This window comes from Microdochium trichocladiopsis (assembly GCF_020744255.1).
Source record: "Microdochium trichocladiopsis strain MPI-CAGE-CH-0230 chromosome Unknown B0I36scaffold_5, whole genome shotgun sequence".
Classification (NCBI taxonomy): Eukaryota; Fungi; Ascomycota; class Sordariomycetes; order Xylariales; family Microdochiaceae; genus Microdochium; species Microdochium trichocladiopsis.
The window spans coordinates 2,069,848-2,085,378 of NW_025763548.1; the positions used below are offsets into that span (position 1 = coordinate 2,069,848).

Sequence of the window (15,531 nt, forward strand, 5' to 3'; positions counted from 1 at the left end):
TGGCAGGACGAGTAAAGTCGTCCTAGAGGTGTTGGTATTATGGCTGACCTGGAGGCGAGCAGCTCAGCAATGCATTGGCGAGGGCTGGGTCGTGCAACGGTCCTCTGCGTTCGACGAGATCGTTGCTGTTGCCGCCCGAAATGTCGATGGGCTATGGGCGATCAGGTTGAAAGCAGGCGTCGGCAAAGGGAAAGCAAGCGCCTGAAGGAGGGAGGCGGAGGAGGAAAGGGAAGAAAAGAGGGACGAAACAACCACAAGGCTGCGAAGAACGAGAGTGGTGGTGGGTGTGAGCGAGAGAGCGTGGGAGTGCACACGAAGGGGGGTGGGTTCCGCTATGGGTGTATGCAGCGACTGCACAGCACTGCACAGCACAGGGCAAAGGGGGCAAAGACGCGAGACAATCGAAGAGCAAAGACAGGGTCGGGGGTGCGTGGAGAGCAAGGAACGTGGGTGGGTGGGCAGAGGCCAGGTACGTCCGTCGAGCACCCGTGCCGTGGCGTATGCACGAGGATGGAGATTGGGGGGGGAAACAACGGGAGAAACGCGTCGACAGGGAGCAGAAGTAGTGAGCAAGCGCACAGGTACACGCTATGCAGAGCCAACAAGGGGCAGGCCCGACCCCTGGCTGGCCAGATGGGACCTTGCTCGCTCCCAGGGATCCCACTGGTGGAGAGGGCGGCTGGCGGGCGCAACACACGAGAAATTACCTGCGGTAGCGCTGCAGTGCTCATTTCGCAGGAGCGCGGGCCCAGCCCAGGTTGGGCAGCCCGGCCAGGGCTGGCGGTCTTGGAACCGTTTTGCACCGTATCGTCCGCTTGGGGGACCTTGAGATGATGGATTCCAAAACGGATTGCCCCAAGTATCCGCCCTGGGCCGACTGTCGCTCGCGTCATGCTTGCTTGCTCGCTTAGTTGCTTGCCTGCCACGCACGCTCTATGCAACGTGACGTGCAACGGCGTGCCACCACAATCTGCTTCAGAACAACCCTCTGTGCAAGGACGTGACGTTCCTCGACTTCTCTGAAGCTTCTGGATATTAAGTGCTGGAGATCTGAAGCCTGCCATGTGGCACGTATGTCTTGAGTCCCGCCACAGTGGGGGACGCGAACGCCCCCAATGCCCTAGGGTCAGCCACATCGCCATCTGTACAATACATTGTAGCCATCGCCAATGAGAACGTGCCTGCTTGATCGATGGACTAGATCTGGCCGAAGCGATTTCCGACCCTGTGCAATCGTCGTAGTCCTGGGTCGCATAAATTTACAATCTCGTTCCGTTTTGTTCATGAAAGCCGTTGACCCATACAGCACCCTGGTGGGCAACCAAGGCTGGGGGGTTCAGGGCAGCACGTAACGTTGGCCCCTGCGCTGACCTCGGCCAGAGCCGACTTTGAATCGGCTGGCTCGACTCATCAAGCGGTGCTAGCAGGCACGTAATCGGCTCCCCCCTGGCAGCAACGGCTCCCATGTCGGGGGCCAACCTTGCCTAAGCAGGTGTCGTATTCAGACTATCGTTCTGGAGGCGAATGAAAACGAGAGGGCGAGAAGCAAGGCGGTGGGCGTCAGGATTAAGCTTGTGGAGCCATGTTAGCAAAGATAGCTACTCGACGTGACAGCCATCCTCAGCAAGGTTGCCGGAAACCCAGGACCTTGACACGTCCACGGCTTGTGAAGTGGGATTGGTCACGACCGATGAGTTCTCCCAAGCTTGAGTTTGACTGGTTCAATCGGCCGCACTGGCACCGTTAGCATGCGACTCCGTGTGGTCGCAGCTGGGGGATGCCAGGCGCGACTGAAATGCTGCGGCTTCAGGGCAGTCAAGATCCTTGGCACGTTGGTGGACGGGCTGCCACATCTTTGTGGAGGGCACAGACTCTGGCTGCCACCACCAGCACGCATCAGTCGAGACGGACAGCGGCACCTTTGGGGTTCAGGTGGATGAAGGCCTGAGCACGATGCGCAAACACGGGGAGGTGTTTGGACGGCTGCTTCAGGAAGCGGCTAGGTCAGGCGGGACAAACGGTGGGAAGGCACTGACGGAGGCTCCGTCCGGAGCACTGGATGGAGTCGCCAACCGCAAAAGGCCCGCGTGGCGGCCACACCACATCCTCCTGCTCCACGTGAGAGCCTGGCCTTGCTGGGCTTTGCGAGGCGACTCTAATTAGTAAATATGCCGTTCCGTCATGGCCAACTCCTGGGGATATTGCCTCGCGACCCATGCCTCTTGAATCCTCATTCTAATAATCGCGAGATCGCCTTTTAAAGTAGTCAATTCTCCGCCACTGCCACCATCTGCTCTAGTCATATTCTCTTACGTTTAAAGACTCTGCTGGAGCCGTCCGCTCTCCCTATGCTGGCGTGCGCAACAATCCACAACTCTTGCCTCACCCGTGGTGGCACCTTCAAGCAAAGAGTCACTAGACCTACTGGGGAAGTCACCCCTCGGAACCTGGTGTCCAGGATGTCTTTATCGTCGTCCACTGTCCCTACATCACGCGCTCTCTCCAGGCATTGAAGGCCTAACCACACCGACAAGAACAGTAGACGATCGACGCAACCGACTGGAGTGACCTGAAGTCGTCATTTAAACTCGAGCGCCTGGGGAATAGCTAGCCCCCCCCCCTTCCCACCTCACCCCATGGCGAGAACCACATCTGCCGGCCCCAAGCGTTCCTTGTCCTGACACCTGCCTTCACGGGCGATTCTGCCCTGCATCCACTGCATCCACTGCATGGTATATCCTGGTGAGCGCCCTGGTCTGGTGGGCACGCGTAGCGAATGAGCTGCCGCCAGCTGCGCCCGGCGTGTCTCGGAGCCCTGCTAGCCATCACGAAAAGGGCCACGCCCAGCTCGCTGCCTCGATCCTCCGCTGCTCGAACAAGGTTCGTGATTGCAACCACACTCGCATGGCCAGCCGGCTCTTGGCAGGCAGCGCGAATCGGTGGTGGTGATCAAGCTCAGTCTGGAGTCCGGCGGCCTTGTCGTCGTAGCGGCTTCGCAGAGGCGCCACCTACTGCTCATTGCCGAGCCCCCTCTCCCCCTCCCCACAGGCTCAGGTGTGCTGTCGCAGCGGAACCTCGCGGTGCGAAGGCCAAAAAGCTGCAGCTATCATGCTGAGCGAAGTGACCCCGGCGGATACAATTCGATCGCCCTCCCCTGGACGGGAACCCAGCCAGCGTGCACCTAAACTGGGCCCATGACTTCACGACGACTCATTCTGGCGAGTCTAGAACCAGAAGTTGGCAGACTTGATTCTGGCAGTGAGAGAGACTGACGAATGCTGCTGGGTCCTGGTGGAGTGCTTCTGAGTCGTCCGACAGCGCACCGGCTCCCCGGCTGATGAAGATCATGCAGAAGGAAAAGCTCTTGTGGACCACTCTGGTGGATCCCGCTTTAACACCAAAAAAGCCTCCTGCTGGTTGATTCACACCTCCGTCACACTGCCGAGAGAAACAGACCCTTTCTGAGCAAATGAAAAAAGTAATTACGCACTTTCCTATATCAAGGACGATCGACCGCTAGCGACCTTGCGCTGACTTGGCAAGCGGGCAGAGCTGCTCTTGAACCGCAGCTCTCTGCACCCGTTTTACCCGTTTTACCCGTTTTACTAGTCTGGACAGTTGGGTTCTACCTTTCAGCACAGCTCCGTTTTCCACACAATAAGCAGCATGCTAATGTGATTTTGACGGGCGTCAGAAAGTGCCCAGCAAGCCAGAAGGCATGCAACCATCGCGTCGTTCGGGATGTCTGTCTCGGGCTCAAGTAGGTGGACCTCACCGAAAACCTAGAGCCGGAGATCCGGACGAGAAACTGGGGCAAATCGTGTCACAAGATTAGTGTTTGAGCCCACTTTGTGTGCGCCCGCCCGGCCGGGCTAGCTTTAGCCCATTGTCTTTATCTTCGCGGTTCCTGGCTAGGCCTATCTGAGCATTCGCCTTTCTCAGGGCGTTCTTCAAAGTTACCAGGCCGTCATCAGGTGACTGAACGGTTTACCACCTGTCGACTCGAACTCCCAAGTCCAATCATGCTCTGGCAGTGCAGCGCAGTGGGCATGTTTGGTGCAAGGACATGAGTTGCTGGGCTCGTCATTGAGACATGACAAGAGCCTCAAGTCCGGCCCCCCACGTCGTTTCCCGTCGTTGCTTGAGGCGGCAAATTATCAGCACGATCATTGTCATGCTAGTAACGTGTGACAGGCAAGCCCTCTCTCATCGTGGCCCAGCCTTACCCATGCCATGCCCAGGTGGTTTATCATGGCCACGGATAAGGGGGGCGGTCTTCGGCTGCCGTCGGAGGCGATGGCACTAACTTCTCGTGTATGCAGCTGTAGGTGATTACCCAGGAAAACCGCAGAGGCTCCAGCTCTGCGCCGGAACTCGTCATCATGGCAATACTGCAGCATCTTGGTTCAACTTATTGGCAGATTGCAATCGATCCATGTTAGGTTCTCCTGCACGACACTTGTAGGCCATTATTGGTACAGCGAGAGTGTATGGGTTCCTTTTCACCCGGCCGAGGGACCCCCAGCCAGAAAGCAGTGAGGGCAGCATGACGACGGCCGGGTTCATGCATGTCCCGGACGCCTGTGTCGGCGTGGAAGGAAGCAAGCAATCAACCAACCAACGGGACTGCCCAGCTCGCCCAGCATGACAGATGGGCGTCCGAAAAGCAAAAAGACCTGGGACAAGTCTCCCAGCCAACCGCCTTTTCCATGATGGAAAACTCATCACAAGTCGCCCATATTACGGGTGTCTCTCGGGCGTGTCTGAAGTCATGTCTTGGAACAGCTCGTATGCCCGGATGTCAAGTCTCGCCTTGTCATTCATTCCCAGCCACGCGCAGGCGGCAACGGTGTGAATTGGCGGGGCTTCTTGGGTGGCGCGTACGGTAATACTATGTGGCCTCGAAGCAAGGGATCCTGCGAGGAGCCAGCCAGGTCCGTCCGTCTGTTCATTCTGGGCACGCAGCGCTTATCCGGGCTCCATGTCACCAGAATGGGATGGGGGGCCCTTGGCTGACAGCAGCGATGGACGGGGATGCCCCCAGGGGTGTGTGGCTCAGCCTCTTCGTACTCGACCATCCTCTGACCACGAGGGCGCGTAATATGGGCTTTGGCATGTTGATGTTGGTCGTCGTCACGTTGGACAATTGTTCTGGGCTGGCTGGGGACAGGGGCTTTGCTGGGTTGGCTGACGTGCAGCATCGCAGCTTACATACTGCGTACGGAGTAGTAGGGGGCCATGGTTGGGAAAAGGCTACACTCATCTGTCCAGCCATCGGCGCATGCATCCTCCAGGATTGGCGATGCAAGGGTGGTAAGAGGCATGTTGACACTTAGGGCCAACTAAATACAGACGCCTCCGCTGACCAGCACGCCAACGCACAACGGCCTCCACTGGTGGATGAGCTGCACAGCAAGGGATCTCGCCTTCACGTAATCAACGACAAGTAATCGTCAATTGACGTGCTTGGTGTCATGGTAAGGCCGAAGGAGGCTTGTACAAGCCACGCTGACACGTAGCACATTCCAGCCAGCGCAGGCATCAAGAGCGTTGTCACTCCTAGCCACGATGCTTATTCGTCGACTGAGCATGTGCTTTCGCATGTTTAATGTGCCGGTAACCTGTGTAGTTCAGGCTGAGAGGCTGTGCTGGGTCATGTTCAGCGCCACGGCAGGTATGATGTGAAGCACGTAGCTTCTTTAACCCCCTGATAGCCAACAAGACCTCTCTCTGTAAGAGCCCGAGTTTGCACAGACGGGGATTGTATGGTGAAGATGTCAAATTAAGGGTCCTTCATAACTCCCCCGCGATATCCCTTGCCTCATCCATCACGTCACTCTCCACGCTCTGGAATGTGCGGTTCAAATCTCCGTCATATAGGTGTCTGTTGCGAGAGACACTGTCGCACGAATAGTTTGCATGGCACGCCCTCCTCGTTTGAAGTTGAGGCCCTGCGCATACCAGACTCGCGTATAGTCGCAGTCCGTGTCGCGATGAGGTTGTGCATTACCCAAGACGGTAAAGAACTCCGCGTTGACTATTTTGATGTTGATTCGGCTTCCCTTGCGAGAATCTACTCACAGGACTGGGTTGCGAATGTCAGTGAGATGTACAGCATACGTAGGCTGTCCATGTCGCCAAGCCCCAGTTGTTCATCCCGCGCAGATCTTGGCGAAGAATGAGGCCAGTGTCGACAGAGGGAATATTGTGCTTCCCTGCCCTCGGGATGAGATGGGCCCATACGTGTCTGCGTTCCCAGTCGTACGTACCACGTAACACAAGGAAAACGTGTCATCGACGCGGAAGATGTGCGATGCGGTGTAACGGAATCGATGGTGGTCCACTCAGCCGAAGGGCAGTCGGAGTGTTCCATGGCCATCCCGGCGAGAGTTCTTCTGCGCCCCTGCTGAGTTTCAAAAGAGGGCTGTGGTGTGCTCAGGAACACACCCCTGCAAGTGCGACGAGCCATGGGTTTTCAAGGCGCCAGCTTCGAGAGTTGAGGGCTTCGAGTTCCACGACAGTGGCGCGTGTCAGGTTGAGACAGGGACATTCTTCGGCGCGGGCGTGGCATTGTTTGAAGTGGTAGGGCTGTGCCGGAACTCGTACATTCCTGCGGCTCCTCATATCCGTGCCGGCATGACAGTATCAAGTGGAATCTTGTAGCTGTGCTACAGTCTGAAGTAGTCTGAGGCTGAAGAGGCACTGAATACCAGAGGATAGACAATGGACGAGATTGCAACTTGCATGCTTAGTGTGCTACAGGCCCTCGGTGAGACATTCAGGAATTGTCACGACTGGTTTTCAGTGTTGGCAATTTCCTGCCCGTTACTTTCTCTAGAAGTCCCAACAAAAATTACACAAAACAATAATCCAAGTATATTGAAAAGCTGGCGGAACGCATACTTGTCATAACGTAGAATAGATCACTGCATTTGCTTGCGTGAAGAGTACTCTGGTTCGGAAATTCAAAGACAGCGCCAGCTAAACCACGACGAAATACAGCCGTTTCATAACAGTTATTTGATAAAGTTGGAATTCCAGCATCTCAGTCTTACAAAATGTCTGACGAGTCGCATCAGTACCCACCCGAGCAAGGAAAGAGGAGCAACGATTTTGCGTCTGGTCTTAGGTCGATTCCAAAAGTTGCGAAGGAACGAATCTCCTTCTCATGATATGAAATTATGTTCTCAGCGGTACTAGAGAAAGATGTGATATGTGTTGGTTTTCTTTCTTTCTTGGTTGCATTCAGTCCGGCGTGTATTGATCAAATACTGGTTTTCGGAAGCTTTGATAAACATAACTGATGGCCACTAAGTACTGCGAGGAGAAGTCATGGATCTGCGGCAACCGAGCTCGGTGATTTTCACCATCATTACCCATTTCCACTTGTTCAGCGTCAGTTTCGATGTTCTATCCTTGTCTTGAAGGGTTGTTGTTCTACAACAACGGCTAATGATGCCGGACAACACGGAAGATCAACTACTGTTACCACAGGGTGTTATCTATTTTAGAGCTTTGGAGTCATTATTGATCTCTTCCGAACTCGGAGGATAGAAAACATACATGACCTTCCCGACGTCACTATGGAGCGAACATCGTCACACCGATGATCACAGAATGGGAAGGCAGATGACGGCTACATGTGATCAGATACTGATTAAAAAGTCAAAAGACATTTGTCAACAAATTCATCTCAACATTGATCTAGTGGCTGTGACAATTCGGAACCTCAATTCAAACTAACAGCACAGGGAAGTCAGTTGCGCACTTCAGGTATACTAGAAAGCCGAGACATGCCAGATCAGAAATATCAGAACGTCTTCTAGCCCAAAAGCCACTCATCAAGGAGCTAGTAGAGCGAACCAACGCAAATGAAGAATGGACCTGACCTGGCTTGTCCGTCCGGGTGCGGTGCGACCTCCAAGTTGCCGAACAGAAGTGGAAGCGGCTGAAGGCTGTTTACCCTTCCAACATTTGGCAGTCAAAAGCCTGCGTGCTGGACAACGACGCGTACTTTTCGATAACAACGATCCTGCCGCCCAAAATTTCAGAAACAACTTGCGGCCCTGCCCGCAGCTCGAGGTTTGATTGACAGCGAACTTTAGCACCGACTGTCCCCCAAAAGACCGTAATGTCCCCGTGCCTCGCAAGCCATCCATCTCTCAAGAACAATGGTGTATCAGAGTAACCTGCCTCTGCGACAGCATAGCAAGCATAGCACTTGATATATTCCTTTCACAAGCAAATTTTAATCTTTGTACTTTGAGGCAAAGTGGAGGTTCGTTTGTCGTTGTCTCTGCTGTGACAAGCCAATACAATAATGCAAATAGTCGCACTCTTTAGCCACCACTCTATCATGATACCCGCCCGAAGGAGGCAAAGGGAACAGAGTGGAAGAGATATATGGTTAAATTTACTTAGATAGAGATTCGTTCGATATTTCGAATCTCCCATGTTCAGACCGAGTTGGATTGACGTGATGCTTGATATGCCTCATGGCTACATCGAGCCGTCCATGACGTGCAATATGCTGAAGCATTTACAGCAATAATTCTGTCAGTGTATCCCATGTGTCGAAGCTATCACTGCGCTCGAAGCTGTAGACCACAAGAACCATGGATGCCATTGAACGAAGCGACTGAGAGTTAATCTCACGCTCTAGTCTTGAAACCTGAGTACACACGGGCACGATTGTCGAAGCAGACGAAATGTATTTGTGCCTAGCTTGACCAGCTGATCAACTGGGCCTTATTCTCTCCTGCCGAGGGACAACTGAAGACAATATCACTATTCCATCTGGCACTGAGGATCGTTGTGACGTCTGCTTGGCGAGCATGGACCAGTTTAGCTGCGAGGGACCCATGAGATCATAAGGCGGTAAGAAGCCCACTTCGATAAAATTTGGCCCGATTAACAGGGAAAGTGCTCAGAAATTAGTCCATCGACGTCTCAACAAGCAACTCTTAGCAATCCGTAAGAGCAGTGCGGCCAGGGCCAACAACTTTGACACCGAGCAGACAACAGTCGACTGGCTGCTTGCCCTCAAACTCGCCCACTCAGCTCAGCCCTGATGGCCGCCATACCCGCAGAGCCCGCCTCATCCGCTATGCGTAGCGAACATGGTGCCATCAGCCCCTCTGCCCAGGTACTACCCAATGATCGTCGGCAGGGGCTGAAGTGGTCGCGTAAAAGCGTTGCGCCCTGCCCAGGTGGCATGAATGGTGGAGGGAAGAGGGGAGCCAATGACCCCACCAGCTCTCCACCTGGCTCTTCATGCGCCACGCCGATTCGATCGTGGTCCAAGGTTCTCTTGTCGGTCGCAATACCCGACTGGCAGTACAAGATACGTGCTTGACACGATGTACCTTGGAGACAGCCCTGGAGCTTCCCAGTCGGAGAAGTGGGTGAGCGCCCAGGCACCCAGGTGCCCGGGCGTTGCCTCTGCTGCCCCCAACTTGCAAACCCCTCCAAGCGACGTAAATACCCCGCCCTGGAAGCTCCCCTAGAACTCGGAGCTCCCTCGAACCAACCATTACCATCATACAAACCTTTACAACCAAATAAGCCACTTGCCATCAATCACAATGGGTGTTCAGAAGACTGTTCTCCAGGAGGGCTCCGGTGACCAGCCCAAACAACGCCAGATCGTTACCATTGAGTATACTGGCTGGCTCAAGGACCCCTCTGCTCCGAACCAGAAGGGCAAGCAGTACGTTCCCACCCACCCACACGCCACTAATTCCAAAGACCAATTAATGGACAAAGGCACTGACATGCAGAACAGATTCGACTCGTCAGTCAACCGTGGCGATTTCAAGACCGAAATTGGTGTTGGCAAGGTCATCCGCGGTATGTAATATTACTCGTCATCTTTGATTCAAGCTCGAGAATGAATTGGACTGACGATCGACACAGGCTGGGACGAGGGTGTCCTCACCATGAAGGTTGGCGAGAAGGCCACTCTTGACATTTCCAGGTACGTCTCACGGCAGATCTTGAGCTTGCGTCTATTTCGTCTCACCCCACCACGAACACACCACTAACTTGACCTGCCATCAATAGTGACTACGGTTACGGTGCCACGTGAGTCGATCCAATAACCATGTTCCCACACAACTCAACCCGATTCGAAACACTCAATCGTGCATCTCCCACCTTCCGCAAGGCTGCGGCAGTGAAAGATAGTCTTCGCCTTGGAATCCCACTATATCTTCATCCACAGGACACTGACAGAAAAATGAACAGCGGCTTCACTGGTCACATCCCCCCCAACGCCGATCTCATCTTGTAAGCTTCCCTTACTGGCGATCGTTTCATTCAACTCGTTGCAGTTTACTGATGATGGCTGTCATATAGCGACGTCTACCTCAAGGGCGTCAACTAATTAGCCTGCCTGACTTCTTGATCGGATAATTATCGAGTCGAAAATGGTTCCGACCGAAGAGGCACGCAAGCACTGCGCCAAGGATACAGTAAAAGGAGGAACGGCAGATGAGCTAGAACTGCGAGAAGCAATGAATGCCTATGCGTTGCCTTGAAAACGCCACATTGAAGTGATCTCGGGACAATGTCGACATCTCTCCGTGGTTCCGACCCATGACCTAGCCCAACAAGAATCCACTCTCGCGGGCTTTCGCCTGGGCATCACAACGCCTTCAGTACCATGAAGTTAGACGTGTGATGCAGACTCCAGGTGCATTGCAGTGACTGCAAGGGCTTGTTCTTCTACACGTGACGGTAAATGCTGCAAGGCAGGAGACTCTGTCAGAGACAGCCGCCAGTGAGCCGATCCGGACCAGCGCTGCCGTGGCGCCTGCCGTGGGGCAAGCAGCGCGGAAAGGGTCCATGCAGCAAATCCGGGATCCTGTCGGGATGATCCAGAAGACATCCCTTGGCTCGAACTCCACGACCCGGTGGTTCAGCCTCTGGTACCAAGAGCACGGGCGAGTAAAGCCTCGAGCTTGTGGTGTCCTGGTAACTCGTCTCGAGTGCCGGATTGGTAACGGTTGGAGACGTCGCTGACCAGAGCCCGGTTGACACATGCCAGGCACTGGCATATGACCTTAACGAAGGCTGGTGCGCTCGGAAGTGCAGCCTAAAGGATTGGAGATCACGTCATCTGGCCAAACGGCTTGTTCGATGAGTGTCTAGAAGTCCAACGAGACCATTCACTTTTGACGATTTTCGAGAGAAGCGCTCAGCAAATAAGGACACCCACATCCACAGAAGGTTCCTCGGAGCCTAGTCTTGAATTGAGTTGGCATGTGCTCAAGCTTTATGCAAATGTGAATGGCTCACATGACTCTCGTCGGGCGCCCTTGGCACAGCCAAGTGAGCCGCCGTTTCGATGGTTTCGATGTCCTGCGATGGCATGCAGAGTTGGGAGACTGAGTAATGGCCTGGTGCTACCCTGAGACGGCTCAGACGAATGGCATGTGAAGGCCCGGGACATGACATTAAACAGCAAGAGCGACACCCAAAGCGGCCTGGCTGGCCGAAGCAGCGAATCGGGCAGAGGCAGGTGGGGGCGGACTGTGGCCGGGGGAAAGAGCGCCCTCCACCGCGCTCGGCCCAGCCGTTGCCAGTGCAGCAGTGTGCCTCGGCTCTTTTGGAGCAGCGCGGCCACCCGCCCATCACCAGCAGCAACAGCCAAGGGCGGGACTCTGTCACGGGAGCTCTCCTCAGCCCAGGCACTCGCGCTCCCCTTCTCCCAGGCCATTCCTACATGCTGCATTTCCCCACACAGCACCGTCCAGACAGCACCCGACTGCGCCATAGTGTTCCCCCCCAGACAGCCCTGGACCAGCTTCCCCACGCGCCGAGCACTCTGAGCAGCTCGGTCGGCACGTCGCTGCAACTTCTGGCCGCCGCTTCCTCGGATCTCTCCTCTCTGACCGTGGCCCATCCCCGTTCCCCGTTCCTGTCCCCGGACGCCCCGTGCCTCGTCGCCAGCTATTAATTCTTTCCCACCATCCCCTTCTCCTCACCATCGTCCGTGGTCCCTCCTGCTCTCTTCCCCTTCTCCTCATCATCCTCTCCCCCAGTCTCACACATTGCCACACATCACCATGGCAGACTTACTACGCTACGACGACCAGGTTGTCGTCGTCACTGGTGCCGGCGGCGGCCTCGGCAAGGCTTATGCCCTTTTCTTCGCCTCCAGGGGAGCCAAGATTGTCGTCAACGACCTCGGCGGCTCTTTCAAGGGCGAGGGTGGCGGCTCAAAGGTATGTGCTCGATCCTTCGCTATGGTCTGCTCTGTCGCTATCGTGTGAACTCAGCCCTAACCTGACGGCCTTCTGTTACTGCACAGGCTGCCGATGTGGTTGTCCAAGAGATCAAGGCCGCTGGCGGCGAGGCTGTTGCCAACTACGACAGTGTCGAAAACGGCGACAAGATTATCGAGACCGCCATCAAGGCCTTTGGCCGTATTGACATCCTCATCAACAACGCCGGCATCCTCCGTGACATCAGCTTCAAGAACATGACCGACAAGGACTGGGACCTCATCATGGCCGTCCACGTCACCGGCGCCTACAGGACCACGCGTGCCGCCTGGCCTCACTTCCGCAAGCAAAAGTTTGGTCGTGTCATCAACACTGCCTCTGCTGCTGGTCTCTTCGGCAGCTTCGGCCAGGCCAACTACTCTGCCGCCAAGCTCGCCCTGGTCGGTTTCACCGAAGTTCTTGCCAAGGAGGGCGCCAAGTACAACATCGTTTGCAACGTCATTGCTCCTCTCGCTGCTAGCCGCATGACTGAGACGGTCATGCCTCCCGAGGTTCTCGAGCAGCTCAAGCCGCAGTGGGTTGTGCCCCTTGTCGCTGTCCTTACCCACAAGAGCAACAACCACGAGAATGGCAGCATTTTCGAGGTTGGTGGCGGTCACGTCGCCAAGATCCGGTGGGAGCGTTCCGAGGGGCTGCTGCTCAAGGCCGATGAGTCCTACACTCCCGGCGCTGTTCTGAAGCAGTGGAACAAGGTCACCGACTTCAGCAACCCCAGCTACCCTGATGGCCCCAATGACTTTCTCGGCCTTCTTGAGAAGTCGATGAAGCTCGGTCCCAGCGAGCAGGGTGAGAACCCCGATTTCACGGGCAAGGTTGTGCTCATCACTGGCGCTGGTGCTGGTATTGGCCGTGCCTACGCCCACGCCTTTGCTAAGGCTGGTGCCTCCATCGCGGTCAACGACCTGGTCAACCCTGACGATGTTGTCAACGAGATCAAGAAGGCCGGCGGCAAGGCCGTCGGTATCAAGGCCTCCTCTGAGGAGGGCGAGAAGGTCGTCCAGGCCGTCATTGATGCCTTCGGTCGCATTGATATTGTCATCAACAACGCTGGCATCCTTCGTGATAAGGCCTTCACCAACATGACCGACGAGCTGTGGTTCCCTGTCATGAACGTTCACCTTCGCAGCACATACAAGATCACCAAGGCCGCGTGGCCTCACCTTGTCAAGCAGAAGTACGGCCGCATCATCAACACCACATCCACCAGTGGTGTCTATGGCAACTATGGCCAGGCCAACTATGCCGCCGCGGTAAGTCTAGTGTTGTACCAATGAATCCCCTACAATTCTCCAAAAGACTGACTGGTGTTGCCACGTCTAGAAATGCGGTATCCTCGGTATTTCCCGGACACTTGCCCTCGAGGGTGCCAAGAACAACATCTACGTCAACACCATCGCTCCCAACGCTGGTACCCAGATGACCGCGACCATCATGCCCCCGGAGATGGTTCAAGCTTTCAAGCCGGAGTACATTGCTCCTCTGGTCCTCGCGTTGGCCAGCGACAAGCTCCCCAACCCTACCGGTGGTCTTTACGAGGTTGGCAGCGGCTGGATTGGTCAGACCAGATGGCAGCGGACGGGCGGTGCTGGCTTCCCCATTGATGTGGAGCTTACACCTGAGGCCGTCGTCAAGGCTTGGCCCAAGATTGTCACCTTCGACGAGCGCGCTGACAACCCGTCCAAGGCGCAAGACGCCATGGCCAAGGTCTTTGCCAACATCCAGGCTCAGACCGAGGCCAAGGCTGGCAAGAAGGCCGTCAAGGCTAAGGTATGAGCATTCCATTGCCCCTAGGTCGTCGAGCCAATCGTGTACATATATATGCTAGCATAGCAATGAGAAAATGACTGACCGTTTGGTGATTCCGACTTGTGTAGCAGCCAAAGCCTGTAGAGAATGCGCAACAGTACCTCGACGCGATCGCGAAAGCGAAGACCGCCAAGCCAAAGCCGACTCAGTTCGACTACACCGATCGTGACAGCATGCTGTACAACCTGGGCATCGGTGCTAAGCGTGATGAGGTTCAGTACATCTTTGAGGGTGCCGAGAATTTCCAAGTCTTGCCCACATTCGGTGTCATCCCCCAGTTTGGTGCTGAGATGCCCTTCTCGTTCTCTGATGTTGTGCCAAACTTCAACCCCATGATGCTGCTGCACGGTGAGCAGTACTTGGAGATCAAGAAGTTCCCTATCCCCACTTCGGCCAAGACGAGCAACCACGGCAAGCTCATCGAGGTTGTCGACAAGGGCAACGCTGCCATTCTCAAGAGCGGTGTCACCACTGTCAACTCCGAGACTGGCGAGGAGCTCTTCTACAACGAGAGCACTGTCTTCCTGCGCGGATCTGGTGGCTTCGGCGGCCCTGCCAAGCCTCAGGACCGGGGGGCTGCCACGGCCCCTAACACTCCCCCCAAGCGTGCTCCCGATGTTGTTGTTGAGAGCAAAACAACCGAGGAGCAGGCTGCTATCTACCGCCTAAGCGGTGACTACAAGTAAGCCATTTCTGCAGACTTTTGAGTTTGTGCAAGCTCGCTAACGCGCATTCTGCTCCCAGTCCCCTCCACGTCGACTTCAACTTTGCCAAGATGGGTGGTTTCAAGGTGCCCATCCTGCACGGCCTGTGCTTCATGGGCATTGCTTCCAAGGCCGTGTACGAGCGGTTCGGCGCCTTCAAGAACGTCAAGGTCCGCTTTGCAGGCTCTGTATTCCCGGGCCAGACCCTGGTCACCGAGATGTGGAAGGAGGGCAACAAGATCATCTTCCAGGCCAAGGTCAAGGAGACTGGCAAGCTTGCCATTTCTGGTGCTGCGGCCGAGCTCGTTGATGGCAAGACCAAGTTGTAGATGTTGGAGCTGTGAATCCTTCTCGCGCACGAAAAGCGGACGGACACTTGAGTTCGGTTGAATCGATACCCATGCGGAGGGGAATGGTTATTTTTCATTCTTTTGCTTGTACTATGTAGATGACACCTGCTAGCCTTGGATTAATTTCAGTGATCTTTGATTTTTCAAGTTCCACCTTGGTATGTGTGATGCCTTTGTATGGAAGAAAGCGCTCGTCAAAGATTGATGGAAGCTCATGCAACCTGTACATTGCGAGGCAGTGTCCGCAAGTACGGGCGTGAAAGGCGTGCAATCGTCTGCTGCCACGCCGCTTTGACGGGACATCGCTAGCTGAGGAAGTGGTGGTGTGCCAGGTGGTGTTGAAGCACCTGACGCGTGACGCTAAGCCGGAGATTACTGGGGCGG

At 55.2% G+C, this 15,531-nt stretch overlaps 3 protein-coding genes across 3 annotated transcripts; all 3 read left to right on the forward strand.

Annotated features, from left to right (window-relative positions):
• Positions 1-8,743: 8,743 nt before the first annotated feature.
• B0I36DRAFT_323410 (uncharacterized protein) lies at positions 8,744-9,526 on the forward strand. The gene has a single exon (XM_046153971.1). The coding sequence runs from the start codon at positions 9,219-9,221 to the stop codon at positions 9,504-9,506; it is 288 nt and encodes a 95-aa protein (XP_046012884.1). The 5' UTR covers positions 8,744-9,218; the 3' UTR covers positions 9,507-9,526.
• Positions 9,527-9,584: 58 nt separating this feature from the next.
• On the forward strand, positions 9,585-10,384 carry B0I36DRAFT_362931 (peptidyl-prolyl cis-trans isomerase fkr-3; the record flags this gene model as incomplete). The annotated part of the gene is made up of 6 exons (XM_046158731.1): positions 9,585-9,709; positions 9,785-9,849; positions 9,916-9,976; positions 10,063-10,083; positions 10,246-10,287; positions 10,357-10,384. The coding sequence occupies 6 exons, from the start codon at positions 9,585-9,587 to the stop codon at positions 10,382-10,384; spliced, it is 342 nt and encodes a 113-aa protein (XP_046012885.1).
• Positions 10,385-11,655: 1,271 nt separating this feature from the next.
• Positions 11,656-15,294, forward strand: B0I36DRAFT_323416 (uncharacterized protein). Its single transcript, XM_046153972.1, has 5 exons — positions 11,656-12,227; positions 12,314-13,537; positions 13,608-14,054; positions 14,162-14,775; positions 14,838-15,294. Exons 1-5 carry the CDS (start codon positions 12,069-12,071, stop codon positions 15,124-15,126), a joined length of 2,733 nt encoding a protein of 910 aa, XP_046012886.1. The 5' UTR covers positions 11,656-12,068; the 3' UTR covers positions 15,127-15,294.
• Positions 15,295-15,531: the final 237 nt, after the last annotated feature.

What these genes read in the sequence shown, in the direction of transcription:
- B0I36DRAFT_323416 (XM_046153972.1), top strand. Translation starts at nt 12,069, where the DNA reads ATGGCAGACTTACTACGCTACGACGACCAGGTTGTCGTCGTCACTGGT. An exon ending in GCGAGGGTGGCGGCTCAAAG is followed by an intron (nt 12,228 to 12,313) that starts GTATGTGCTCGA and finishes GTTACTGCACAG; the next exon opens with GCTGCCGATGTGGTTGTCCA. An exon ending in AGGCCAACTATGCCGCCGCG is followed by an intron (nt 13,538 to 13,607) that starts GTAAGTCTAGTG and finishes TGCCACGTCTAG; the next exon opens with AAATGCGGTATCCTCGGTAT.
- B0I36DRAFT_323410 (XM_046153971.1), top strand. Translation starts at nt 9,219, where the DNA reads ATGGTGGAGGGAAGAGGGGAGCCAATGACCCCACCAGCTCTCCACCTG.